At 46.1% G+C, this 27,585-nt stretch overlaps 1 protein-coding gene and 1 long non-coding RNA gene across 2 annotated transcripts; both read right to left on the reverse strand.

Annotated features, from left to right (window-relative positions):
- Positions 1-600: 600 nt before the first annotated feature.
- On the reverse strand, positions 601-1,598 carry LOC120966749 (uncharacterized). Its single transcript, XR_006665764.2, has 3 exons — positions 1,578-1,598; positions 1,327-1,469; positions 601-1,077 (listed from the first exon to the last, which is right to left on the reverse strand). It is a non-coding gene; the product is annotated as an uncharacterized lncRNA (long non-coding RNA).
- Positions 1,599-21,610: 20,012 nt separating this feature from the next.
- Positions 21,611-22,323, reverse strand: LOC141041794 (uncharacterized). The gene is made up of 2 exons (XM_073509080.1): positions 22,312-22,323; positions 21,611-21,952 (listed from the first exon to the last, which is right to left on the reverse strand). Exons 1-2 carry the CDS (start codon positions 22,321-22,323, stop codon positions 21,611-21,613), a joined length of 354 nt encoding a protein of 117 aa, XP_073365181.1.
- Between the last annotated feature and the right edge of the window lie 5,262 nt (positions 22,324-27,585).

Consider the following 27,585-nt stretch of genomic DNA (forward strand, 5'->3'; position numbering starts at 1 on the left):
TGCTCATTTCTACCAATGCATAAATATAATTTGGTTTGCGGGTTGCTTATAGTTGTTAAAAACTGTAATGTAGACATAGTATCCACATGTGACACTTTCTTTCGGCTGTTGTCTGCAGGGTACTTAAAATGCGGCCTATATTTGTCTCTTTTTATCTACTATTGCTCCCATAACCTAAAGATTGAAAAAAATGGAATCCAAAACTGGCGCAGTACCATGTAGTCCTGCTTTATTTGTTCCATATGAGAATCGAGATGAAATATCTTGGACCAAGCAGGAACAATCACAATGCATAAATAGGAAGAAACGAATGTAAGCACATTGGAGAGTAGGAGCATAAAAAAAGAGAAGTAGCACAATATATACCAAGTAAAAGGACTTACAGAGGGTTGTAGGGCAGAAGTATGTAGTCCTTTTCCTTATTATTGCTCCCATGAACCTGAAGGTGAAAAAATGGAAGCCAAAACTGACACGTTATCATGTCATCCTGCTTACCAAGCAGGAACGATCACAATGATCAAGTGTTCGATGCGTAAATGGAACAAACAACGGTACTTGTTCCAAAATCTCAGGATCAAATCCGTCATATAGCACATGTTTGGCATTAAAGTGGTTGGCATGTCCTCCCATGAGTTGTTTTTGCTGGTAATATCAAGCTAGGATAAGCTCAGTTGTTCACACCAACAATATATGTACTTGCCATGAAGGTGAACCCGAAATACACAATTTATAGGTTAGGAAATAATTCCGTAATGATCGCAGGTATCTAGCCTGTCATTTCGATCATGTGACGAGATAAAGAAACCCTTTTACAACTTCACGCACAGCGATTGCATGGGAAATGACACAAACCATCGATTTCTTTCTCAGGAAATCAATACCATAATCAACATCACAGAAACTAGTCAGTCTCGCAGTTGGCATACCTACCTGCTGCAAGTTTGCCGTGACTGCTGCATGACCACTTGGTGCAGCAGGTAAGTAAAGCTCAAAATCAAGATATGTTTCCTTATTTGGTTAGAGGTACGATTGGACTGAATTTGATTTGAAGTCCATCAGCTTCCAAAGCATCGAGCTCTGCATTTTTCAACATTCAAAATGAGCGCAACAAACAGAGAACTGTCTTGTCTGTACATTAATAGTACAGGGCTTATGACAAAAATGTGAAAGAAACGTTTCAGGTAAAATCATGGACCTAAGAACTGATAAAAACTGAAGAGTTTGCTGGATTGAATACAGCTACAGAATTTAAATTGATGGGTGGCTCCTGGCTGGTTACCACTGTAAGGGAAACTATTTGATTCAGTAACTTTAAGGTGATAATACCTGGTGTTTGAGTCATCTAAGAATAGCCAACTACAAATAAGTTCCTCCTCATCAATGTCATCTGGGACACTGTAGCTTCTACCAAGAGTTTCTTGTATTTCATTGCTCACATCCATAAGATCCATCATCTCGTCTTGCATGCTCTGCGGATTATAACAACAGGTATGGATTCAGATGTAATTCAAACAAAACTAGACAGGAAAAATAAGCAAGCAAATGACGAATCTGCTACACAACAGGATGTTGCATACATCTATATCTTCAATCCTTTAACTAATAGCATTTCCACTGCTGTCTTGTCCATGTCAAGAACGTGCTAGTGTTTGAAATCAGCAGTTTCTATAACAAGTAACCTAATGAGTAGATAAGAACGCAGGCTTTTACCTATAAGGAAGTTTTGAAACTACACAAAAATGACCTATTATTGTAAAGAAGGGGGGCAAAAACCTAAAGGTGTATGAGAGCGCACCAACCAGATTCAGGATTCGGCTATACCTTATCGGACAACACTGATGGATGGCAGCGTGGACTGGCGAGCGACCGTGAAGAGAGGAGAAGAAGACGTCGCTGCAGCGCGTTGTGGGCATTTCATCGAATATGTGGTGTGCCGGAGCTGATCTTTATGGCCCCAGCCGCCTCCCTCCTCGAAATCTCTCTTCTTCTCGTTGAAATCGATGCTCAAACTACCAAAATCAGCAGTAAGCCAGCAACAATCAACGGTTTTCTTCATCCGTGGCAACAATCAACAGAAGTTGTTGGATTTGGTAAAACGAGAGAGCACCTACTGACCTAAGGGGTTGAGGGAGTTGGCGCGAAGAGAAGAGCGGGCGGACGTTGTCGGTGGCGTTGCCGACGGGCGCAGTTAGAATAAATCCGAGCCACATAGTTGATCTACCGAGGACCAAGTAATTACACAAGCACGACACCGAGATTTGTTAACGAGGTTCACCATTATGGCTACATCCCCGGGGCATGACTACGGGCGCTCCTTCCCATGACATCGTTACAATACCGCATCCCGGCCGCCCGGGCGCCGGCACACGCCACCGGCTCCCCCGCGTGCCCGTGCTATTATGTTGGCATATGTTACATCGTGTGTCTATCCTCGCTATACATGAGAGGCCTAGGATACAAGTGTCCTATTAGGACACGACTCCATATCCTATCTAAACACAATACTACTCAGAGTCCAACTGTAATCTACCTTGTACACAATATTCGACACAACTCTAACAAACTCCACCTTGGCGAATATTCTCCACCACCTTGAATTCGTCAATGCATCAAACTTCCATGTATATTGGACTTGAGCTTATCCCATGAGTACCGCTGCTACTCCAGAGACTCCATATGACTCCACCTGCAACTTGTAGTCCCTTCTTTTCTTGACCATAGTCAACACTCGAGCAAAATTAACTTCCTTGTTACTCTAATTTATGCTCTCAACTTTCAGAGTATCAGTCCAACGCCATCATACACTAGTCACTGACCTGCGTGAAAGTGAACAACTCACATATTGGGTGTCACATATAAGAGTTAGCTAAACTCAATATCACCGCTCCTCCTTGACCGCCTGTCTGAAACTTGAAGGAATTTCACCATTGCTTGTAGTCATCCCGAGTGAAATTCGTAGTTATCTCACCACATGTATGACCACCAGAGCCCTGGCCCGTCTCCATGTCCCATGCATACCGCACGCCTCGCCGCTATTACCGCGTTGAGCCTCCGCTGTCCTGGTCGAGTCTCAAGGGTCGCGAACCCACACCACTCAACCTCCACTGCAGAGTAGCATCGATCATCACCGGCCGATGATGAGTTTCACGCTTCCATCACACCACTGGGCTCCAGTCCAAACTACGTGTCCCTCGCTTTTCCATCCCGCTGAATAGGCTTCGATTCTCTGAACCCTTACACCGTAGCCCCTCAATCCAGCTCCACCTTCAACATGACTCCATGGTAGATGATTAGTCCACCCTTGCGCCCCGTCGACTTCAAGCTGTCATGTGCACTGTCTTGAATCAACCCCAAGCCATAGTCTTGTCGAAGCCACACAAGCCCTCGGAGCCTGCGCTACGTGTTTCCACGCCCAGAAGTCGGTCAACATCAGCATCACGCCCCTATGTCGTCGTCGCCGATTCCACCACCGTCTTCTGTACCAACCAACTTACGTCGATCCCGTCAGACTGCCCAGTCCAACCCAGCCAAACTCGTTCGACTGTATGACACGCTCAAGGCTCCCAAATCGTCTTCCACGAAATTTCCATCCGTCACAGGATAATTCCATCTCAGCTGACATGACTTCCTGCAACGCCTTCAAGGTTCTTCGTACAACAGACACTTTGAAAAAGAAAACCGAGCTTTCAACACATGCTCAAGTACACAAGATGTACTAGTAGCAAATTCCTACCAAAAATCCTTCTTGTGCTCACGTGTAGTAACTCCCAGGCACAACCCATGACGCTAGTGCAACTTGCTTCGCCTCACCTCAGCCTTCTCGATGGATGCGTATCAATGGATTTTTCCTTCGCTCGATTTGATCTGCTGATGCCTCTTTCCATGTCGTTGGAGACTAGGTCCCCTTTTTGTCCAAAACAAATCTCACGTCTCCTGTGTTGCACACTGTATCAGCACTGGCCTACCCAATCACGTTCAGGCAGCATCACGCCTCCACCTCGCAGCTACACCAGGCCTAGCCAATCAAGCACGCACAAAACCAGCCAACAGGGCCAGCTTCGCACGTCCTAAGCATGCCCACAAGCCGCGTTGGCTTCGGTTCGCCCGCCTTCCACCTGTGCAGCGGCCCACGCCGCTAGACTTCCGCAGCTAACGCCCATCGATCGCTTAGACCGACCTCTTTTCCGCCTGCCCGTGGGATGCGCCGCTGCGGTTGCTTCACGCACGTGCTCCTGTACGCTCGCCCGATCGATCCGATCGCCGCCGCACGTCTCACACTGCCGCCATCACAGAATTCCACTGATCGCTGCAACATGCTAAGATCGCCACGTAACTCTTCTGATCCGCTTTCTCCGATCATGCTGAGAACCACGCCAACCTGCTGCATCTCAGACTTATCTTTCTCTAAATCAACAATCCATAGCCTTCGAACAACCTAGCTCATGATATCACTTGTTAGAATAAATCCGAGGCATATAGTTGATCTACCGAGGACCAAGCAATCACACGAGCATGACACCGAGATTTGTTAACGAGGTTCACCATCATGGCTACATCCCCGGGGCATGACTACGGGCGCTCCTCCCCATGACACCGCTACAATACCGCACCCCGGCCGCCCGGGCGCCAGCACACGCCGCCGGCTCCCCCGCATGCCCGTGCTATTAAGTTGGCATAGGTTACATCGTGTGTCTATCCTTGCTATATATGAGAGGCCTAGGATACAAGTGTCCTACTAGGACACGACTCCATATCCTATCTAAACACAATACTACTCAGAGTCCAAGTGTAACCTACCTTGTACAAAATATTCGACACAATTCTAACAGTCGCTCGCCGGCGGGGACGGAACGCGCGGCTTCTCGGCGGCGCAACTTGGCAGCGACGGCCCCGATGCCCATTACAGGCTTTCTTCTTTTCCCCAGTGTGAGGCTTTTTTTTTACTTACGCTTATATTCCAAAAATGCACTAAATTTTGAAAACAAGTTTGTCCAAGCTCAACATGTATTAAAAACATGTTCGCATGTATATGGAAAATTTACAACGCGTATACAAAAAATATTCAATGTGTATTTAACAAATATTAATTATGTATTTAAAAATTGTCAAGGTGTATCCAACAAATATTCCACATCTATTAAAAATACTCCCTCTGTTCCTAGACATAAGTTGTATCATTTTTTTAGAAAGTCAAACTACTCCAACTTTGACCAATTTCATAGACAAAAAATAATAAGATCTAGAATACCAGATCATTATCACTATATTCATCATGAAATATATTTTTGTATTTTGTATATTTATTACTGTAAATCTTTATATATTTTGTTATAATGTTGGTCAAACGCAGACTACATTTGCATTTTTTTTAAACTAGTACACCTTATATTTAGGAACAGAGGGGTATTAAACATGTACTTGAAAAATGGTTAGCATGTATTCATAAACATGTTCAAGCACGTATTTTTAAAAATGTTCATTATGCATTTTAAAAAATCAGAGTGTATAAAAAAGTAGAACATGTACTAACAAAACATGAACATGTATTTGAACAAAGAAAAGGAAAAAGTAAATTGAAAAAACGAACCAAAAAGAAAAAAAGTAATACAACACCTGCAAAGGAAAACTTAAAAAAGACAGAAGAATAAAGTGCATGGAAGGTTCAACGAAACGCTGTAGAAACTACACAATACCGCACGTGTACGTGTTAATTGGGCCGACTCAACCTACTGCTCATCTGCTGCGTTAGGTCTTGCGCTGGCGACATATAGCTCGGGCACTGCTAGCGCGCGTCCAGCGCGGCCCATCTCTAAATGGGTGTGACCTTAGAGCGAGCGCTGTGGCACCAGCGAGCCAGCGATCTAGCGTGGGTGGGTTTTTTTTTTGTCCCAATTTATTTTCTAATGTTTCCGAATTAAAAATTCTGTTTTTTTAAGTAGAACTTTAAAAAAAATATGAATATATTTTCAAAAGTGAATATTTTTGCAACATGAACAAATGTTAACCAACATTTTATGCAATCCTGAACAAAACCAATGTGAATTCAAAAATGTGTTCACAAATTCGAAATTATCATTAAGTTTTGAAAAAATGAACAATTTTTCAATTCTTTTTGAAAAATATACAGTGAAAAATTAATTAGCAATCTGACGAACATTTTATTTACATGAAATAAACGATTTTTAACATATGGTGAACCATTTTGCGAAAAACACACTGTAAAATTATGTAATATATGATGAACATTTTATTTGTGTACAATGAATTTTTTTATAAATGGTCAACAATTTTTAATTATGCAGTGATCATTTTATGTTATACGGTGATTTTTTTCTTAAAACTGCTAACAATTTTCAACATGTCTAACATTTTTTTAAACTGTTATCGTTTTATGAAAATTACATTAACTTGTTTTTTTTTTCAAAATTCAGATATTTTGATAAAAAAATTACTTTTAAAACATGAACTTTTTCTTTAAAACGTGAATATTTTCTCAAAATGTGGAACACTTTGAAAATTTCGAAAATTTATTGCAACTTTGGAATTAGAAAAACATTGAAGAGAAGAAAATAAAATATTAAAAAAAACAGAAAAGGTGAAAAAACTGGAAGGAAAACAAAAAGAACTAGTAAATTTTTTTTTAAAAGTCACGTATTTCAAAAGAAAAATTAAAAGGGATGAAAGGAAAACAAAAAATAAAAAGAGACCAGAGTAGAAAAAGAAAATGAAGAAATAGAAATTCGTTCACAAGAATCGGGTAAAGAACACAAAGAAGAAAAAAAACTTCTCAAAACCATTGGGAATACTTCCACTCAATGGGCTGGGCCGCTGGACGCGCCTGCAGGCGATTGACGTCATAATGCTCGCAAATAACGACATATATCATTTGCGATATAGCTCTCGCGCTCGGCAAAGGCAATTTCGAAGCATGGAGCAACAATACCATTCCCACCTTTGTGCTGTCCACTTCAAGAACTTGCTAGCTTTCCATATGAGCAAATCCCAGTTTATCTAACAAGTAACCTAAGCAGATAAGAACACAAGCTTTACCTATCAACAAATTCTGGAAGTACAAAAATGACGTATTGTAAAGAAGAAACAAAATAATTAAAGGTGCATGAAAGGGGAAAAGCCAAACCACATTCTTTTTTTGCATTTGCTCAAAAAAGAAACATGGTTTTTTGCAACATTACTAAACGACTTGGATGTCGTCCGGTTTAGATCGTGTGGTTGCAATCTCCTCACTCGGTTGCTGACAAAATGGAGAAGATGGAGCTGAGACGAATTATCGTACTGGTTCGTTTGATCGAAATCAGGCGGTGGTCGTTTCCTCTCCTCTCTCTCTCTCTCACACCTTGCCGCGTGGATAAGTTGGAACTCCCGGTTGTTGCATGGATAAATTGTCAAAACTTCTACCAGAGCGGCAGTTTTAGTTATACATTATCTACCTACTTTGCAGAAAGAATTTGTTTTCGAAGATACCCTCAAATCTATTAATTGGCAAACAAAAATACAAGGCAACCCTGGAAATTTAAGAAATTGCAAATTAGTCCCTTAGAAATTTAAAAAATTGCAAATTAGTCCATGGGAGAGGCGAAGGTGAACCGACCGCACAGATATGGGTCGCTGTGCGACTCGTTAGATGAATGGCAACACTGTATCAGGTGGACTAGGCACCACCTTCGGGGATGGGGGCTAACGTGGGTAGCCAGTTGCGTTCCCGCAAAGATTCTTTGCTGGCGGAAATAAAATTGCTCGACGCTAGGGAAGATGGGGCCGGGCTTTCGGCGGATGAGTGGGCTAGGAGATATGCGGTCGAGGATGAAATGATTTTTATCTTAACCTGCGAAGAGATGTATTGGAAGCAGAGAGGGCAACAAAGGTGGATTCTTAAAGGCGATGCCAGTACAGACTACTTTCATGCGATCGCCAATGGGCGCCGTAGGAGGTGTACGATTCGGTGCCTGCGAGAGGGAGACAGAGTGTTCGTTGGAGAGGATGAGCTTAGGGCACATGTGGATGGGATCTATAGGCAGTTGCTGGGGTCCACATCTGGTGGCGCAGCTACCATAGGACCCAACATGTGGGGCCCCGAGGGGAGGGTGTCCAGGCAAGAAAACTTGGACTTAATCTGTCCCTTTTTGTTAATTGAAATAACGGAGAATTTAAAAGCAATGAAGGGTGACGGCTCCAGGACCGGATGGTTTTCCGGTGACGTTCTATAAAATGTTTTGGAACTTGGTGGGACCCCAATTCTTCCAAATAGTTCATGATTTCACTCGTGGTTTGATCGATGTGAAGCGGCTAAATTATGGGGTGTTGGCCCTTTTGCCAAAAGTCCAGGGCGCGGACAATATTCGCTGTTGGGTTCTACGGTAGGGTGCGTCGACTCCAAATTAAAATTTCCTACGCGCAGAACAGCCAAGAACATGCTACGGGAGATGGATCACAGTTCGTTACCACTAGACGCGCAGTGTCGTGCAGCGGAAGAAGAGTTGGGGCAGCGCGTCCGCGTGAATCGTCTCCTCCTCGTCTGATCTCCCTCGAGCAGCCCGTCGTCGGTTTCCATGTACAGGTTCGCCGGAGCGGCGCAAGTGTACCGCCTCTAACGGTATCCGCGCGTGCAGGAGGAACGTCGTGCGGCGGACTGCTAGGTCCGATCACACAACCGGTGGCGAGTGGAGGTGTCTATTCGCAACACATGCAAACCCTAGTGATAGCGCTGAAGCGATCAACCGCATGAGTGTGCCGCACCCCACTTTATATAGGCGTCCGTCGTGGGCTCAACACTTGGGCCTCGCACAGACCCTAAAGCCCATAAGTCTACTCAGCCACAATCCGAATACAGCTCGGATCACATTCGACCAGTGTCCTCGGATCCGACCTCGTAGGTTCCTTCCCTTAAGCGCGCGACCCCTTAGGTTCAAGCCGGCTTGGTCGTAGTTCGGATTACCTCCGAACTGCACAGTTGGTAGCGGCCTCTAGCAAGGCATGCCGAACACCAAGCAGACTATGAAGCTGGTTAGCGAACCTGTACATCACACTTCCATTCCTTTTGCCACACGATATATGTTGTCGGGCTCAAGGCGAGTCTGTCATCCTTGTGTTAGCCCGACCTCTTTCTCGTTCCAATGATGCCGACCACAAACCGGATTATCTCATAATCCTCGTCGCATGGCCATGCTTATCCTGGTCGGATCACACGAGGGGCCCAGAGTATATCTCTCCTAGTCGGAGGGGCAAATCCCATCTTGCTCGACCATGTCTCGCAGCATGGGTCTGGACAAGCCCGAAACCTACCTTTGTAACTACCCAGTCATGGAGTAGCGTTTGGTCGGCCCAAAGCAGGTCTGTCACCATCCCGAGTACATGCGTCAGCTCAGGTCTTAGGACATAGAACGTATGTTGTACTAGAGACTCACAGATGACATATCGTTGTGTCTCATAGTTGGGTCTGTCCGACTCGGACCTTATCTCGACTCGGATCCGACTACGTCGAATCCGACCAGATCCTTCCAAGTCCATATTATCCGGTTAGCATCCAATGCTCCATGGCTAGTGAGACCAAGCCATCGACCGTGTCATATGCTAGTCTAGTTGGCTGCGCGTCCACACAGCCCTTTCGACTAGGGACCTTTTAGGACAGTCATCATACAATGCATAGTCCCACAAACAAGTCACGTACTTGCTGATACACATGATTGATAATGTCCAAGAACTATATTTATTCATAAACATAAGAAATACCATCATACATGATTGCCTCTAGGGCATATCTCCAACATTCGCCAATTCCAGCCGATCACCCTAATCAATGTGAGTTTTCGGCTTCTTGCGAAGGGGTTTGCGACTCGCCTGTCTCCCGTGGCTAACAAAATCATTGACAAAAATCAAACTGCTTTCATCCGAGGGAGGAGCATTTTAGACGGAATCGCGGTATTGCATGAGGTCCTTCATGAAATCAAGGCTACTAAGGAAGAGGTGTTCATCCTTAAGCTCGACTTTGAGAAGGCATATGATAGAGTAAGATGGGAATTTTTAGAGGAGCTAATGAGAGCGAAGGGTTTCGACCCCCTGTGGATTAGTTGGATGCGGCAATTGATTCAAGGGGGTCAGACGGCTGTCAATCTCAATGGGGAGATAGGGCCATTCTTTAGGAACAAGCGAGGGGTATGGTAGGGTGACCCGATCTCACCACTTCTATTTAACATTCTGGCAGACGCGTTGGCATCCATTCTGGACCATGCCAAGTCAGCGGGCCATATTTCTGGGGTGGCAGCAAGAATAATTCCGGGAGGGATAACACATCTCCAATACGCGGATGACACGTTAATATTCATCAAGAATTCAGAGAGGGAGATAGTGAATCTCAAATTTATCTTGATGTGTTTCGAGGAGATGTCAGGCTTCAAAATCAACTTTGAGAAAAGTGAGGCGATAGTAACAGGGGGACACTAGTAGAAAAAGGACCTAATGCGAGACACATTAGTCCCGGTTCAATTTTGGCCCGATACTAATGGTACTTAGTCCCGGTTCGAACGGCTATGCATTAATGCCGGTTCGTGTTCAACCTTTAGTACCGGTTCGTGCCACGAACCGGTACTAAAGCGGTGGTGGCAGGCTGGCGTCAGGCCGGGGCCCCACGATCCCCTCTAGTCCCGGTTCGTGCCACAAACCGGTACTAAAGGGCTAACCTTTCGTACCAGTTCATGCCACGAACCAGGACTAAAGGGGTCTGACCTATAGTCCCGGTTGGAGACACAAACCGGGACTATAGGGCAATTTTCAAACTCTATCCCCCCCCCCCCGTGTATCGCCATTTCAGTTTTAAAAAAACAAAAGAAAATGATAAAAAATTCAAAAAATAAAATTCTTCGAGATGTGGTTATATTACTACATCTACTAGTTAGGAAAATAAAAAAACTTAAATTTGGACATGTTTTGCAAAAAAAGTGTTATGAAAAAGTAAAACGGCTATAACTTTTGCATACCATGTCAGAAAAAAAAGTATAATATATCAAAATGTTCAGCACAAAAATCCGCATCCGATTTTGACCACATACGGCCTATTTGCAATTTTTTAGAATCCTCAAATTCCAAAAGGAAAAAAAGGTATGCTCAAATTTCAGTTTTTTTTATTTTGGTTCAATCTGGTCAAACTATGGTCGAACTACTTATTCAAGAAGTATTAATGTTACTACATAATTATTCAAGAATATTAGTGTTACTAAATAATTATTTCAATTTTTTTAATTTTGATCAAATCTGGTCAAACTATGGTCAAACTTATTCAAGAAATATTATTGTTACTAAATAATTACTGTTTTTTAGAATGATAGGTTCAAACTCAAACGATGAAACGTGTGACCTAATGCTCAAGCTAAACTGTTGAAGGTTAATAGGATTGACAGCTTACATTTGTCAGGAAAACAACAAGTGCAAACTTGGAAAGTAGGGGGAATAGAACTCTGAAGTTAAGCGTGCTCAGGCTGGGGGAGTGAGAGGATGGGTGACCGGCCGGGAAGTTAGATTATTTGGAATGAGTGATCCACACTTGAGCAGTTAAGAAGGGCGATTAGAGAATAAATCATCAAATAATTCAGAAAATTAAAAATCGAAAAAAAATCAAAATGTTTTTCCAAAATTTTCAAAAAAAATCAAAAAAAAACCTTTAGTGCCGGTTGATAACACCAACCGATACTAAAGGTCCCCCATACCACGGCGCGAGCTCACGCCACGTGGTGGGCCTTTAGTGGCGGTTCGTGCCGAACCGGTACTAAAGGGGGGGGGGCTTTAGTCTCCACCCTTTAGTGTCGGCACTAAAGGCCCTTACGAACCGGTAATAAAGCTCCGTTTTCTACTAGTGGGAGATCTCGAGTCACAACTTCGGGCATCCCACATGATGAATTGTGAATTGCGATCCATTCCGTTGAAATATCTGGGTATGCCCGTATTCGCAAGAGCATTAACCATGGGGGAATTACAACCGGTAGTAGACAAAACAGCGGCAAGAGTGGAGCCATGGCAAGGAAAGTTCCTAGCTTCTGGGGGCGCTTGGTTCTAATAAACGATTGCCTAACAAACATTCCCATGTTTGTTATGGGTTTTTACCTCCACGATGGGATCCATGCGAAACTAGATAAGATTCGATCCCGCTTTTTCTGGGCAGAAGAGAATGGGAAACAGAAGTACCATATGGTAAGTTGGGAAAATATTTGCGAGCCTAAGGAGAAAGGTGGGCTTGGGGTGATTAATTCCAAAATAATGAACTGGTGTCTCATGACTAAGTGGGCGTGGAAAATCCTAACCTGCCAAGGGGGCCTTTGGTTAGATATATTCAGGCGGAAATACTTGGAGGAAGGAGGGGTGGAATTTAGGAGGAATGTCAAAATGTCGCAATTCGCGAGGGATGTTAGGAAAGTTCAGCCTCTTCTCAGGTTAGGGACTCGGTTTTATGTGTGTAATGGCAAGGCAGCGTGCTTCTGGTTGGACATTTGGTGCGAGTAGAGGAGTCTTCGGGATTGGTTTCCGGCTTTATTTGCGATTCCCGAAAATCAGAATGCCAAACTGGCTGAGTGTTGGCGGCAGGGACAGTGGTCTCCGCGCTTCCGGCGCCCTTTAGGGGTTGCAGAAAATTCTGAGTGGGATGAGTTACGAGATAAGCTGAGAGGGTATAGACTGAGCCATGAAAAGGATGAGGTTGTTTGGAGACTTGAGTCGTCCGGACAATTCTCCACAGGCTCATTGTACAAGGAGATTTTCAAACATGCGACCCCATGCGACTTGTCAGGGTTGTGGGGTGCGAGATTGCCATCCAAAATCAAGATCTTCCTATGGCAAGTCGCCCGTAACAGAATTGCAAGCGGGGATCAGGTCCAAAAGCGACAAGGCCCGGGAGATGGCAGATGTGTGTGGTGTGGCGACATCGACGATCGGGATCACGTCATGTTCCGATGCATTATGGCTAGAGTTATGTGGAGTGCGGTTCCCTCAGCAACGGGGTCCACGAGGAACCCAAGTGGGTTCACAGAATTTTACCGGCTTGCGGCCATGACGTCTGGGAGTGATAAGAGGATGACATGGCTAGGATTTGGGGCCTTAGCATGGTCCCTGTGGACTACTCGAAATAAAGCGCTCATAGAGGGAGTTTTTATCAGACATCCTGTCGATATGTTATACAAAATGGTGTCTTTCCTGCAGTTATGGAAGCTGCTGGCAAAGCGTCGGGATAGAGGACTCGTGGAGGATCTCGTCAGAAGGGTGCGGGCAAGGTGCACTGAGCTTCGACGCACATCATAGGGAACCAAGACCGGCGCCTTCATGGAGCACTTGCTACCTCGAGAGCCATCGTCGGTCACTTTTATTGCTCTAGCGCTGCGCCGCTATGTATCTGCCTACGGGCTTGTATCCCTTTTCCTAGCCTTATCCTAGCTGTGGCACGTGTTAGCTCGTGAGATTTGTGGTCGGTACTTGGACTTGGCCGCTTGGCGGGCTTGTCGGACTCATAAGGGCCTCATTCTAAGGCCGAGCAAGCGCCTCCTTTCTAAAAACTGGGGTGTGCGAGGTCATTGACCCAGAGACGGGAGGCTGGGATGAACCCCTTGTTAGAAGCATATTTGTTGAGGAGGATGTTAAGGTGATTCTGACAGCAAGGGGAAATTCTTAGTGAAATCTGCATATAAGTTATATGTCAGGGGACGGGATGTGTTGGAAATATGAGCAAGTTACTATGAGATTTAATCCGAATAAATAGAAGATAAATCATGACTACAGTAGCAGATATTAAACTAATCATGCGAACTAGCATAGCAGATGAACAAATCATATCTAGGGCACATACTAGAAACATGAATTCTACCACGATCTCGAACAGGAAGGATAGAATCACATACGGTGCAGTGGGAGCAGCACCGCCGGTGTTGACGTTGTCACCCATGTCGTCGAGGATGAGGTTGCCGAGGTCAGGGAAGAAGTCGTCGTTCGCGAAGTCGTCGCTGCCAGCAGTCGCGCGAGTGCGTTCCCCAAAAACCTGATCGCCCCTCTCCCGTACAGGATCACGAGAGGCGGGGTTCCGGAGGCCTGCTGTCCCTTCTCTCGGCGCACGCCGAAAGGAGGGATGGAGAAGACTATATAGTGCGGGCTGGGTAGGTCGTGGGAGTAAACCCCATGTCCGGGTCGTCACGATCCAAAAGAATCGAAAACGGTTCAGTAATTAATTTTTCCCGTGCAGCAAAAATATGAACAACGTGCATAGCTCTGTCCTCGGCTCGGGTCAATTCCGCAACCTGCGGCGCGGCACGTCGTGACGAGGCGAGCAAGGAGGAGGAGCGCGCGTGTAGGTCTCCTCTTCTCATGCTCATACAAGTGGTAGAAGAGCTCACCTTATAAAAAGGTGCAACTCTCTCTCAACTTATGAGGTGGAACTAAACTTTAGCCTCACTCACTCCACTCACATGTGTGCATGAATAGGCCAAGAGAATTTCAGAATTTTAGTTGGGCTTTGAACCAAAAGCCCACTAGCAAATTCCAACAGGATGCAAGCCTTCCCTCATCATCAGGAGCAGCTGGAGAAGATTTTCCCTGGAGGCGGATTTGGGAGATTCCTTGTCAACCAAAAATCCAGCAGTTCCTCTGGAGACTAGCCCATAACAGCTTGCCACTCAAACTTACCTTGAAAAGGAGAGGAATCGATTGTGAGCCCACTTGTGTGTGCTGCAGTTGACTTGGTGAGGACGATGCACACCTGTTTGTTCATTGCAAACAAGCCAAGAAGCTCTAGCGTTGCCTTCAAATGGAAGGGCTGCGTGAACGGCTGGCTACTTGCAGAGATTCTAAGGAGTTCGTGCACGCAATCGTTGCCTTGCCAGAGGATAAGCATGTGCTGGTGACTTGCATGCTATGGCGATAGTGGGATCACAGAAATAAAATTAACAAGGGAGAGAGGATGAGGCCAGCGGAGGAGCTCGAATCAAACATCAGACACTGGGCTAGGGAATCGATTCAGCTATGTGGTACTGAAAGATGCGCAGCCTGTGGGTGACACACTGAAGGTCAACGTTGATGGGGCTTTCAGAGCAGCAGAAAATCCTACACCATGGACTTAGAAGATTTTAATACTGCTTGTAAACTCCCACAATGGCGTAGTGCTAGTGATCCTCGCCAATCTAAGTTTAAGGATTTTCTTGTTAGTATCACTGTGGGGGAATCTAGAGAAATAACACAAGCTACCATAGGGAGAATTCATTTTCTTACTATACATTATTTTGCTCTCTTTATAGGTAGATGCATTAACGGCAAGGACGAGGCATGTCAAATGTGTGTTCCCGATCTTAGTGTTCTCAAGAGTGCTGTATTAGGAGATAAACAATATAAGTTGGGGGCCATCGTTGCACGAAGGTTGCATCTTAATAGTTTAAGTGGAGATTTGTTTGGTGGAATTTATGCAACCCGTTTAGCTAATTTTCTTGAGATACCCATACATGAAAATGATATGGAATTGCCTCCCGCTTATCTAGATTTTAATGCTATGGTTTGCCATCAGTTTATTGAGAGGAATGAACAATCTCTTCGGTACTGACTAATCTTTGACAGACGTCGCACTGTCCATGTTGCTCTCCCTGCTCCTGGTTTCTTTGACTTTCAAGCAAAAAGGAGATATATTATAACCAGGGAAGAGGCGAACGAGTATGAGAGGAGGACAGAGGAAGCTCGCCTCCAAGCTGCAGCTCATGAGGCAATAGTTGCTGCATCTCAGTACGACCCCAGCTACAACTTTGATCCATGGACATAGACCAACTTAGGCCAAAAGTCTAAGCTTGGGGAAGTACGTATTTCTCATCGACATTACATTCATGTTCACACACTCATTCTAGTTGTCGGTGCTCATACTTTTTCATTGTACTATCCATGCTAGTTTATTCCCTTTTCTCGCTTTCTTCTTGTGTGTTTGAAAAACCTTAAGAAAAAAATAGTTGTAGCTTTTAGCTAATTTACTTTCCGTGCCTATAGTAGTAATAATTAAAAAGAAAACCCAAAAAGATTTCTTGTTCTTCTTTTGCTTGTTGAGAGCTTTCTCGTGTAAATAGTTTTATTCCTTTTCTTTTCTTTGGGGGTCGAGAGGAAAAGACCATAATGAAAATGTTAAGTGGCTCTTATATGCATTATTGTTGATTTAACAAAGAGCCCATATTACCTTGTCTTCTTCTTTGTATTAAATGCTTGCAGATTCCAGCTTAGTCCAATTGCACGTGCACTATTATTATTATTCACACCATTCGGTCGTGCAAGTGAAAGGCAATAATGACGATGTATGATGGACTGATTGAGATGAGAGAAGCTGGTATGAACTCGACCTCTCTTGTTTTTGTAAATATGACTAGTTCATCGTTCCTGATTCAGCCTATTATGAATGAAACATGTTTGCAATGACAATTAGAGATTATAGTTGCTCATGCCATGCTTAATTTGCTAGGAGTTTATAATGGTTTATCTTGCGTGCCAACATGCTATTAAAATGGTTGATGTGGTATGATAGGGTGGTATCCTCCTTTGAATGATTCGAGTGACTTGACTTGGCACATGTTCACACATGTAGTTGAAACAAAATCAACATAGCCTCCACGATATTTATGTTCATGGTGGATTATATCCTACTCATGCTTGCACTCAATGTTTATTAATTTTAATGCATGTTCATGACTGTTGTCGCTCTCTAGTTGGTCGCTTCCCAATCTTTTTCTGGCCTTCACTTGTACTAAGCTGGAATACTGCATGTGCATCCACTTTCATAGACCCCAAAGTTATTCCATATGAGTCCACTATACCTTCCTATATGCGGTATCTACCTGCCGTTCCAAGTAAATTTGTACTCCCTCCGTTCCAAAATAGATGACCCAACTTTGTACTAAAGTTAGTATAAAGTTGGGTCATCTATTTTGGAACGGAGGGAGTATGTGCCAAACTCTAAACTTTCAAATGAAATTCTGTTTTGTATGCTCGAATAGCTCATGTATCAACTAGGGCTGTCTATATCTTCCATGCTAGGAGGGTTATTCTCAAGAGGAGTGGACTCCGCTCCTCATTCACGAGAAAATGGCTTGTCACCGGGATGCCCAGTCCCATGCTCAAATCAAATCAAAATAATTGCAAACAAAACTCCCCCAGGACTGTTGCTAGTTGGAGGCATCCGTTGTTTCGGGCCAGCCATGGATTGATGATTATTGGTGGTGGGGGAGTATAAACTTTACCATTCTGTTTGGGAACCGCCTATAATGTGTGTAGCATGGAAGATATCGAGATCTCTCGGTTGTTATGTTGACAATGAAAGTATGCCACTCAAAATATTATTCATCTCTGTTTTAAAATCGAGCTCTGGCACCTCTACAAATCTCTGCTTCCCTCTGCGAAGGGCCTATCTATTTACTTTTATGTTGAGTCATCATCCTCTTGTTAAAAAGCACCAGTTGGAGAGCACCACTGTCATTTGCATGCATTATTATTAGTTTATATTGAGTATGACTATGACTGGATCTCTTTTACCATGAATTACAATGTTTAGTCAGTCCTTGATCTTCAGAGGTGCTCTGCATTTATGTTTTGAGAAAGTGTTGTCATTCGAGATTTATTATTATTGCTCGCTAGTTGATTATGCCATTGATATGAGTAAACATGAGACCTAAATGTTATTGTGAATATGGTTAGTTCATAATCTTTGCTGAAAACTTGACTGCTGGCTTTACATATTTACAACAACAAGAGCAAAGAGAGTTTGTAAAAGTTTTTCTTTATCACTTTCAGTTTATCAACAAAATTGCTTGAGGACAAGCAAAGGTTTAAGCTTGGGGGAGTTGATACGTCTCCATCGTATCTACGTTTCCAAACACTTTTGCCCTTGTTTTGGACTCCAACTTGCATGATTTGAATTGAACTAACCCAGACTGACGCTGTTTTCAGCAGAATTGCCATGATGTTATTTTTGTGCAGAAATAAAAGTTCACGGAATGACCTGAAACTTCACGAAGAATTTTTGGAATATATAAAAAATACTGAAAAAAGAATCAAGGCCAGGGGGCCCACACCCTATCCACGAGGGTGGGGGCGCGCCTACCCCCTGGGCGCGCCCCTGCCTCGTGGGCCCCCTGGTGCTCCACCGACCTCAACTCCAACTACATATATTCACGTTTGGGGAGAAAAAACGCAGAGAGAAGGATTCATCGCGTTTTACGATACGGAGCCGCCGCCAAGCCTTAATCTCTCTCGGGAGGGCTGATCGGTCCGTTCGGGGCTCCGGAGAGGGGGATCCGTCGCCATCGTCATCATCAACCTTCCTCCATCACCAATTTCATGATGCTCACCGCCGTGCGTGAGTAATTCCATCGTAGGCTTGCTGGACGGTGATGGGTTGGATGAGATTTACCATGTAATCGAGTTAGTTTTGTTAGGGTTTGATCTCTAGTATCCATTATGTTCTGAGATTGATGTTGCTATGACTTTGCTATGCCTAATGCTTGTCACTAGGGCCCGAGTGCCATGATTTCATATCTGAACATGTTATGTTTTAATGAATATATGTGAGTTCTTGATCCTATCTTGCAAGTTATAGTCACCTATTATGTGTTATGATCCGTTAACCCCGAAGTGACAATAATCGGGATACTTACCGGTGATGACCGTAGTTTGAGGAGTTCATGTATTCACTAAGTGTTAATGCTTTCGTCCGGTACTCTATTAAAAGAAGGCCTTAATATCCCTTAGTTTCCAATAGGACCCCGCTACCACGGGAGGGTAGGGCAAAAGATGTCATGCAAGTCCTTTTCCATAAGCACGTATGACTATATTCCGAATACATGCCTACATTACATTGATGAACTGGAGCTAGTTTTGTGTCACCCTATGTTATAACCGTTGCATGAGGAATCGCATCCAACATAATTCTCCATCACTGATCCAATGCCTACGAGCTTTTCACATATTGATCTTTGCTTAATTACTTTACAGTTGCCACTGTTACAATTACTACAAAACTGCTACTGTTACTTTTGCCACCGTTACCGTTACTTCCATACTACTTTGCTACTAAATACTTTGCTGCAGATATTAAGTTTTCTAGGTGTGGTTGAATTGACAACTCAACTGATAATACTTGAGAATATTCTTTGGCTCCCCTTGTGTCGAATCAATAAATTTGGGTTGAATACTCTACCCTCGAAAACTATTGCGATCCCCTATACTTGTGGGCTATCACATAGCAGTTAGCCAGTGGGGATCGTGCAGCGCAGCGTGCACACTTTTAGGTAGGGGGGAGATGTCTGTGGTGGTGGTGGTAGCTAGGCTGGCGTGTTTAGGGTTTGGGTGAAATTTGCCTAGTTTGCCACGGGTGATCATGGGGTGTGTGGGTGCGGCGCTATGCGAGGGGTGACTGGCTGGGGCAACTGGTGTAGAAGGCGGGGAGGGGTTGGGCGCAGCTGCTGTGGTGGAGGAGACAGGTGTAGGCGGTGCCAGGGTAGGAGAAGGCGGGGCAGGTGATCGCGATGCCGGGGTAGCCGAAACGTTATCTGATGGCGCTGTCGTGGCGAGATCAGAGGGGTGGTCGGGAACCGCAGCAGGGCGGGGATGCGGCCGCGTGGAGCGAGGTTGGCGTGGAACGTTGAGTGGGAAGGGTGGGATGTGGTCGTCATCGCTGGTTGGAGAGCGAGACGCGGGGGGGGGGGGGGGGGGGGACTCCGTCGGCGGCGAAGGGAAAAGTGTGCTCGTCGAACACCACATGACGTGAAATGGTAACGTGGCCAGTGCTGCGATTTAGGCAACAGTAGCCTTTGTGCTCCGGTGAATACCCGAGGAACACGCAGGGGTGAGAGCGGGGCGCGAGCTTGTGGGCGCTGGTGGAGGTGAGGTTAGGGTAACAGACGCATCCAAACACGCGGATGGCAGTGTATGTGGGATGCACGCCGTAGAGAAGGAAGAAGAGTGTGTGGTTGTGGCGAGAACGGCATGGGCGCCGGTTGAGGAGGAAAGTGGTGGTGTTTAGGGCCTCAACCCAGAGCTGTATGCCATGGAAGCGTGCACGAGGAGGGAGCGTGTGATGTTGTTAAGTGTGTGCAGGATGCACTCGGCCCGCCCATTCTGTGGCGAGGTGTAAGGGCATGACATGCGCAGTTGTATGCCTTCGGAGGAGAAGAATGCGCGCGGCGTGGTTGTCGAACTCACGGCCATTGTCGGTTTGGATGGTGAGTAAGTTTTACGTTAAAGTGACACTGCACGAACGCATGGAAGTTCTTGATGGTGGGTAGCACGGCAGATTTGTGTCATAGGGGGAATGTCCAGGCGAAGTGGCTGTAATCATCAAGAAGAACTAGGTAATATTGATAACTTGATACACTGATTACAGGAGAAGTCCACACATCACAATGAACAAGTTGAAAAGGAAAGTACGACACATGTTCTGAATCACTAAATGGGAGGCGAACATGCTTCTCTAACTGGCAAGCTAGACACAAGGGCGACGGCGAGCCATGAGCGGCGATGGACGAGGAGCGGAGCAGGTGGGCGAGGGAGTCGGGCCCCGGATGACCAAGCTGCTGATTCCACACGTCGGCAGTGACAGCGAGGAATGCGTGGTGCTGGGCAGGCTTGGCTACGGGGTAGAGCTCGTCGCCGGAGTCGTTACATCGGAGGATCACCTGGCTCGTCCTTCGCTCCTTGACAGAACAACCAAAGTCGTCAAATTCGATGTTAATGGGATTTTCACGAGCAAGTTTCTTAACAGAGATCAGGTTTTTGATTAGGTGAGGTGAAACGAGAATGTCGTTGAGGGTGAGAGGGACTGCATTGGTGGGGATGGTGGCTTGGCCAGTGTGCGTAACTGCGAGCGCGGTCCCATCGCCAACTAAAATGCCAGAAGAAGTGTAGGGACGAGAGGTGGAGAGCATACCAGAGGAGGAGGCCAAGTGCATGGACGCGCCAGAGTCCAGGTACCACTCAGCGGACGGCGGCGGCGGCTGGTACTGCTGCACGTGCATGTTGTTGAGGGCGTGCACCAATGCAGACTCATCCCAGGCTGGGTTGGACGAGGGTGCGGCCAGTCCTGGCGGGGCGCCGTATGGTGTTGGAGCGGGTGCAGCGCCGGGATGCCACTGTGGAGGAGGGGCGCCGGTCGGGACGTAGTGGGGCGCGCCGTAGTGCGTAGCAGCGCCGGCAAATGGAGCAGCCGCACCTGGGCGCGTGCCAAGCACTCCAGCGCCAGGGCATAGGCCAGGCGTGCACCATGCCTGTCCAGGGCGTGGTACTGGCAGGGAGAGCCGGCGCGGGCCTGCGTGATGAAGAAGCCTCGCTGTGCTGCGGTCCGCCGGAGGTGTCCACCGCCTTGCCTTTGCCGCGGTTGCAGCCGCCGCCCCCGCCGGAGCCGTTGCGCCGGGCGGTGGTGCAGTTGTTGGGGATCAGTGGAGGGGGAGCGCGGGTGGCTTGGAGCACCGTATCGTGGGTGATGTCGGGGGTCAGGCGACTCTCTTCAAGTAGGAGGAAGGCACGGCAGCGGAGGAAGGAGGGGAACGACGTCTGCATCGTGAGTATGGGGATGGCATACCGGAGACGAGGGTGAAGGCCGCAAAACATGTTAAAGGACCTGTTCGCGATCCTGCACGACCTCGCCGAGGTCAGCGAGAAGGTCGGCGCACTCCTTGAGGCGGCCAAAGTAGTCGATGATGGACGAGCCACCCTGCTCGATGCGCCGAAACTCTGTGGCGAGGAAGACGGCCTGGTGCTCGGCGTTCTCCATGAATAGCGAGAGGATCGCGGCCCATATCTCGGCGGCCGTGGCACCGCGCTGGTGGACGAGGCGGAAGATCTCCGAGCTCACTCGTGTGTACAGCCAGGAGAGGATGTGAGCATCATCCTGAACCCAAGCGGCGTCGTTGGGGCGCGCCGCGCTGGTGATGTGGGCGACAACCGCATACTTCTAAAACATGACCTCGAAGAGGGTGCGCCACTGAAAAAAGTTGGGTGGGGGAGGGTGAGGGTGATAGGAACGTGTTGGTTGATGTAGATGCCGGCGAGAGGGGAGAAGTTGGTGACCGCCGAGGAGGACGCGGCGGGATCGGGCCGAAAGAGTGGGCCGCCACGGGCGAGCGCAGATGGCGTGAGCAGGGACGGCCGAGGGCGTGCCGGCGTCGCCGGGGAGGTGCCATGGCCAGCGAAGCCAGGACAGGGAGGAGGAGGTGGGGAAGGTGGGGGCGGTGGAGGGAGGGGGCCGCCATTGGCGCGAGCTTGGGTTTGGGCAGCGGAAGGTGGAGGTTACAGACGAAGGGCGGAACAGACCTCTGATACCATGTGAGCGGGAGAGAGGAAATGAGCTAGGCACCTTGGGTGCTGCTGCTGTATTGACAGTCTATAAATAGGTTACAGACGCATGCGAGGGCGCCGTGTATAAGGGCGACGTGCGCCATTGAGTGGGGATCGTGCGCTAGACCACGTCCTGTCTAGACTATGTGGGCAGACCAAGTGATTTTTGCTGACACAAACTTTGAAGAGTTTAACTTCGGACAAACTTACACTACTATTAAAAGGGCTATAGATAATATGGATATTAATGACGCATTACACATGTGATGCGCCACTGCTCGCCACTGCTATATAGCAGTGGCGCACCATGTGTAGGTACACTATTAAACTCCAAATACTAATGGCGCACCACATCCACGGTGCGCCACTACTAACAAATTTTTTTAATTTTTTTTGAAAACTAGCAATGGCGCACCAGGGATAGTGCGTCATTACTAGTTAAACTAGTAATGGCGCACCACACCGTCGGTGCACCATTACTAACAAATTTTATTTTTTTCAAAGTTAGTAATGGCGCACCGTGGGTGTGGTGCGCCATTACTAGTTTTTAACTAGTAATTTCACCGAATGCACCCCCTTGGACTGCCTTTTTAGTTTAAAAAAACAAAAAAAAATGACGAAAATGTCAAAAAATAAAAAAAAATAAGTTTCCCATGTGATATGTGGTCTACTTGTTGGGAAAATTTACAAATATGAATTTCGACTTTATTTGCAAAATCTCTCTGAAATTTGTAAAATGAGCATAACTTTTGCAAACGAACTCGGATTAAAAAGTTTTTTTTATGAAAAATCATCTACTCGAAAAGTTAACAGGAAAAAGTCCCCAAAAACCGTTGAACATTTTTTAAAATCCCCAAAAACCTAACAGAAAAAAAGTTACGATGCTTTTAAGATCTGGAGGCAAAAAAATCGAAAAAATTTCAAACTTAGTAGTGGCGCACCATTTGCCAGGTGCGCCACTAGTAACAGAAAAAAAATAGTTTTGAATTCTTTTTTGGAAAAAATGTTTAAAATATGATACGTAATATGAACGGAAGTTTGAAATAATTTTTCAAAATTTCAGCACACTCATGAACATGAACAAAGTCCTAGACATCAAAAAGGTTTAATAGGATTGATATGCTAGATATATCAACAAGTGCTTGTTAAGTGAGCTGGTGCTGGGGTTGGATAGAACTTTGAAGTTAAGCATGCTTGGGTTGGAGTAGTGTGAGGATGGGTGACCTTTTGGGAAGTTTGAGCACGGAGTGCGATTTGACCCGAGATTAAGCATATTGACCCGAGATTAAGCCATAGTGACCCGAGATTAAGGGAAAAAATGAAAAACAAATTTGAAAAAAAATTCTAGAAAAAAATTTGAAATTTTTTTGTTAGTAATGGCGCACTTCTATGTGGTGTGCCATTCGTAAGCCAGAGCACAAGGTAAATATGGCCCCCTGGAAGGCATACTAATAGCGCACCGTGTGATATACTAATAACGCACTCCCTGATGCGCCATTAGTATCTGGGTGCGCCATTAGTATGAATTATTAGTGACGTGATGCTAATGGCGCATCTGTAGCACGCCATCAATGACCAAAACAGATGCGCCACTAGCAGGCTTTTTCCTAGTAGTGTTAATATACAGAGTAAAACTACAATACTACTACTACAGAAAATGTTGTACCAGACGTAGCACTCGGAGCGGCTCTAGAAAAACCGTGTTGGATAGTTTAGTCCAGCTGTAACTTATTGTGTGTGTCATCGGCCGCGACCAGTTGCCGTTCCTCGCTCATGACAATGACATGCTCACTTCCCTAGTTATGGCGGAGCGGACGACATCAGTTGAACTGGTGCGGTGTAGTGCATGTCGGGGGTGATGGTGTGTCGGGGTTCACGGCTAAGAGGAGCATCTACAGCGGGTGACCCGTGTGGTTACAAAAATCTAACCCAGACGGACGCTGAAACGAGTCTCAAATGCGCGGGCTGATCGGCACCCCTTATATACAGCCTAAATATAGGGTGGATATGGGGCGCTCGGGCATGTCCAGACGCGTTCGCCACATAGGACTAACGATGGGGTCCCTTGCGGAATCATCAAGAAACGCAGCAGTCCTACTGACGCCTCCTCCGCCGCCACGGCGTGAAAATCACGTGGGCCGCTCTGGCTTGCCGCCCGAGGCCAAATCCCCGAACCCTAGCCCATCCACCTCCTCCCTCTTTGCGCCACCCCGTCCGCCTCCTCTCCTCCGCTCTCCCATGCTCTCTGTCATCGCCATGGTCTGTCGGAAGATCACCATGTATGCTATGCTCATGACAGAGCATCGGAGGCAGATCATGGAGGAGATCAAGGCAAGGCACCGCCCGTAGCGCTGTCGGGCTGCCTCTGGGCTCGCCAGAGCCGGAGGGGGAGGAGGAGGAAGAGGAGCTGCCGGAGCCAATGGAGGTGGCGGATCCGGAGGAGGACAAGGCGGAGCAGCCTGCTCCAGGGTTTAACATGGCGGAGGAGGAGGAGAAGGAGGAGGAAGAGGAGCTGCTGGAGCCAATGGAGGTGGCAGATCCGAAGGAGGACGAGGCGGAGCAGCCTGCTTCCGGGTTCAACATGGTGGAGGCGGAGTTCGCCGTTGCCGTCGCCCAACCCGCGGAGATGGTGGAGCAACAGGCCATCATGGAACCCGTCTAGGATAAGGCCTATGTGGAGGCCAACGGGCTGTTTCTCCGGGAGGAGCAGGCGGCTCCAACGCACTCTTCGCCGAACTCGATGCGGAGATAGAGGAGGAGGAGGCTAGAGCGGAGTAGCCGGAGAGCTGCCCTTTTAATGATACGGAACTTTCTCACTTTGAACACTTTTTCATTTGAGGCTTTCTTAATTATGTTTTTGACCATGCCAAAATATGTGTCAACACCCATGCACTCGAAGCCGGGCACGGAGATCGGCGACATCTCCAACGACGAGTAGCTAAATCATCTATGCAGTATGTGGGTCGTTTTATTTGCATGATTTTGTATGAATTTGATGATCTAGTATCAGATGCCCGGATTCAGTAGTGCTAATAACGCTTCTGCGGGCGTTTGTGCGGCTGTAGATGCTCTAATGGAGGTATCAATGGAAAAATGGATTGTCGTGTCGAGAAAAGAAAAGGTTTTATCCAGAATTGCATAGTCGATGGAGGAATCGACGCATAGACTGATTTAGCTGGGGTCAATGCAGTGACATGCATACGTGTGTACTGGTGTAGCTAGCTCCATTGACCTATGTACTTTTACCTTTTACCCATGCATGCATGCATGCATGCACTATTTCACTCAGTTGGTAAAAGTATTGTATATAAGCAAAGCTAATACCAGAAAGCTTACGCACGTGCATCCAATTAAAATTCAGAACGCAGACACAAGGTACGCATGCCAGCCGGAACGATTCTTTCCTACCCGGTCGTACGGCAGGCTAAGTTTTGTTTTGTTTTGTTTATACTCCTAGTGCGCGTAGGAATCTCTTGTCGGGAATCATTCCATTGGAATTACCTCGTTGTGTGCGGTCTGCTAATAAAAGTACAAAAGAAACTCAGAAAAGTACCAAATTCAGTAGTGGGGCAGGTTTTTCGGTGCGCGCGGGGTAGTTTGCAAAGTGATACAACCACCCATAGGATAATAAGCATCCAAAAGACCATTTTGGCTTTAAGGGAGTGTTCGGTTCCTCTAACTCCGTTTTCGGAGCGGACCAAACTGCAGCTCACTTTGACGGAGTTCTCAAAACCGAGCTCCATGACTCCACGGAGTGAAGAGATTCCCAATAGGGCCTAAGTCTACGTGACGGCAGTCAGACCGGATCCCTCTCTTGTAAAACCCTAGTCTTCATCCTATATAAAAGGTGCTTGCTATGGATATTGCCTTTGGAGGCCGAGCTCCATGGAGTTCGGTTTTGAAAAATTCAAAATTTGTCAAATTTCATATTTTCTACATTTCAAAAGAAAGTAAAATAAATATATATATATATACATGGAGGCATAACACAAATATGTGTAAATTTTCAGGGCAAAATACATTGAAATGAGGGTTGTGTAAAAAAGGCAAATCTGGGGCTTTTTAACACACGATACTATTCATCTTCCCAGGCCATGAATTTGTCTTTTTTTGTATAGATCGCATTTCAACGTATTTTATCCTGAAATTTTACACACATACACATAACATCCATGTTCACTTGCAAAAAAAAATTCAAACTCTTTTGAAACCGGAAAGTTTGAATTTTGAATTTTTCAAAAAAAGGCCTGATACGTCTCCAACGAATCTATAATTTTTGATTGTTCCATGCTATTACATTATCCATCTACGATGGTTTATATGCATTTATAAGCTATTTTATATGATTTTGGGACTAACCTATTAACCTAGAGCCCACTGCAAGTTTCTGTTTTTTTCCTTGTTTTTGAGTATCGCAGAAAAAGAAAACCAAGTGGAGTTCAATTGACCTGAAATTTCACGAAGATTATTTTTGGACCAGATGAAGCCCACGGAGTACCGGAGATGGGCTAGAAGAGTCCCGAGGCACCCACGAGGGTGGGGGCGTGCCCTACCGTCTGGGTGCGCCCCCTACCTCGTGGCCGCCTCGGAGACCCCCCTGACTTGTTCCCGATGCCAAAACGTCTTATATATACCCAAACTTCCAGAACATAACCTAGATCGGGAGTTCCGCCGCCGCAAGCCTCTGTAGCCACCAAAAACCAATCGGGACCCTGTTTCGGCACCCTGCCGGAGGGGGATCCCTCACCGGTGGCCATCTTCATCATCCCGACGCTCTCCATGACGAGGAGGGAGTAGTTCACCCTCGGGGCTGAGGGTATGTACCAGTAGCTATGTGTTTGATCTCTCTCTCTCTCTCTCGTGTTCTTAATTTGGCACGATCTTGATATATCGCGAGCTTTGCTATTATAGTTGAATCTTATGATGTTTCTCCCCCTCTACTCTCTTGTAATGGATTGAGTTTCCCTTCGAAGTTATCTTATCGGATTGAGTTTATAAGGATTTGAGAACACTTGATGTATGTCTTGCGTGGGATACCCATGGTGACAATGGGGTATTTTATTGATTCACTTGATTTATGTTTTGGTGATCAACTTGCGGGTTCCGTGACCTTGGGAATCTATGCATAGAGGTTGGCACACGTTTTCGTCTTGACTCTCCGGTAAAAATTTTGGGGCACTCTTTGAAGTTCTTTGTGTTGGTTGAATAGATGAATCTGAAATTGTGTGATGCATATCGTATAATCATACC

Source organism: Aegilops tauschii, chromosome 1 (assembly GCF_002575655.3).
Source record: "Aegilops tauschii subsp. strangulata cultivar AL8/78 chromosome 1, Aet v6.0, whole genome shotgun sequence".
NCBI classification, from domain to species: domain Eukaryota; kingdom Viridiplantae; phylum Streptophyta; class Magnoliopsida; order Poales; family Poaceae; genus Aegilops; species Aegilops tauschii.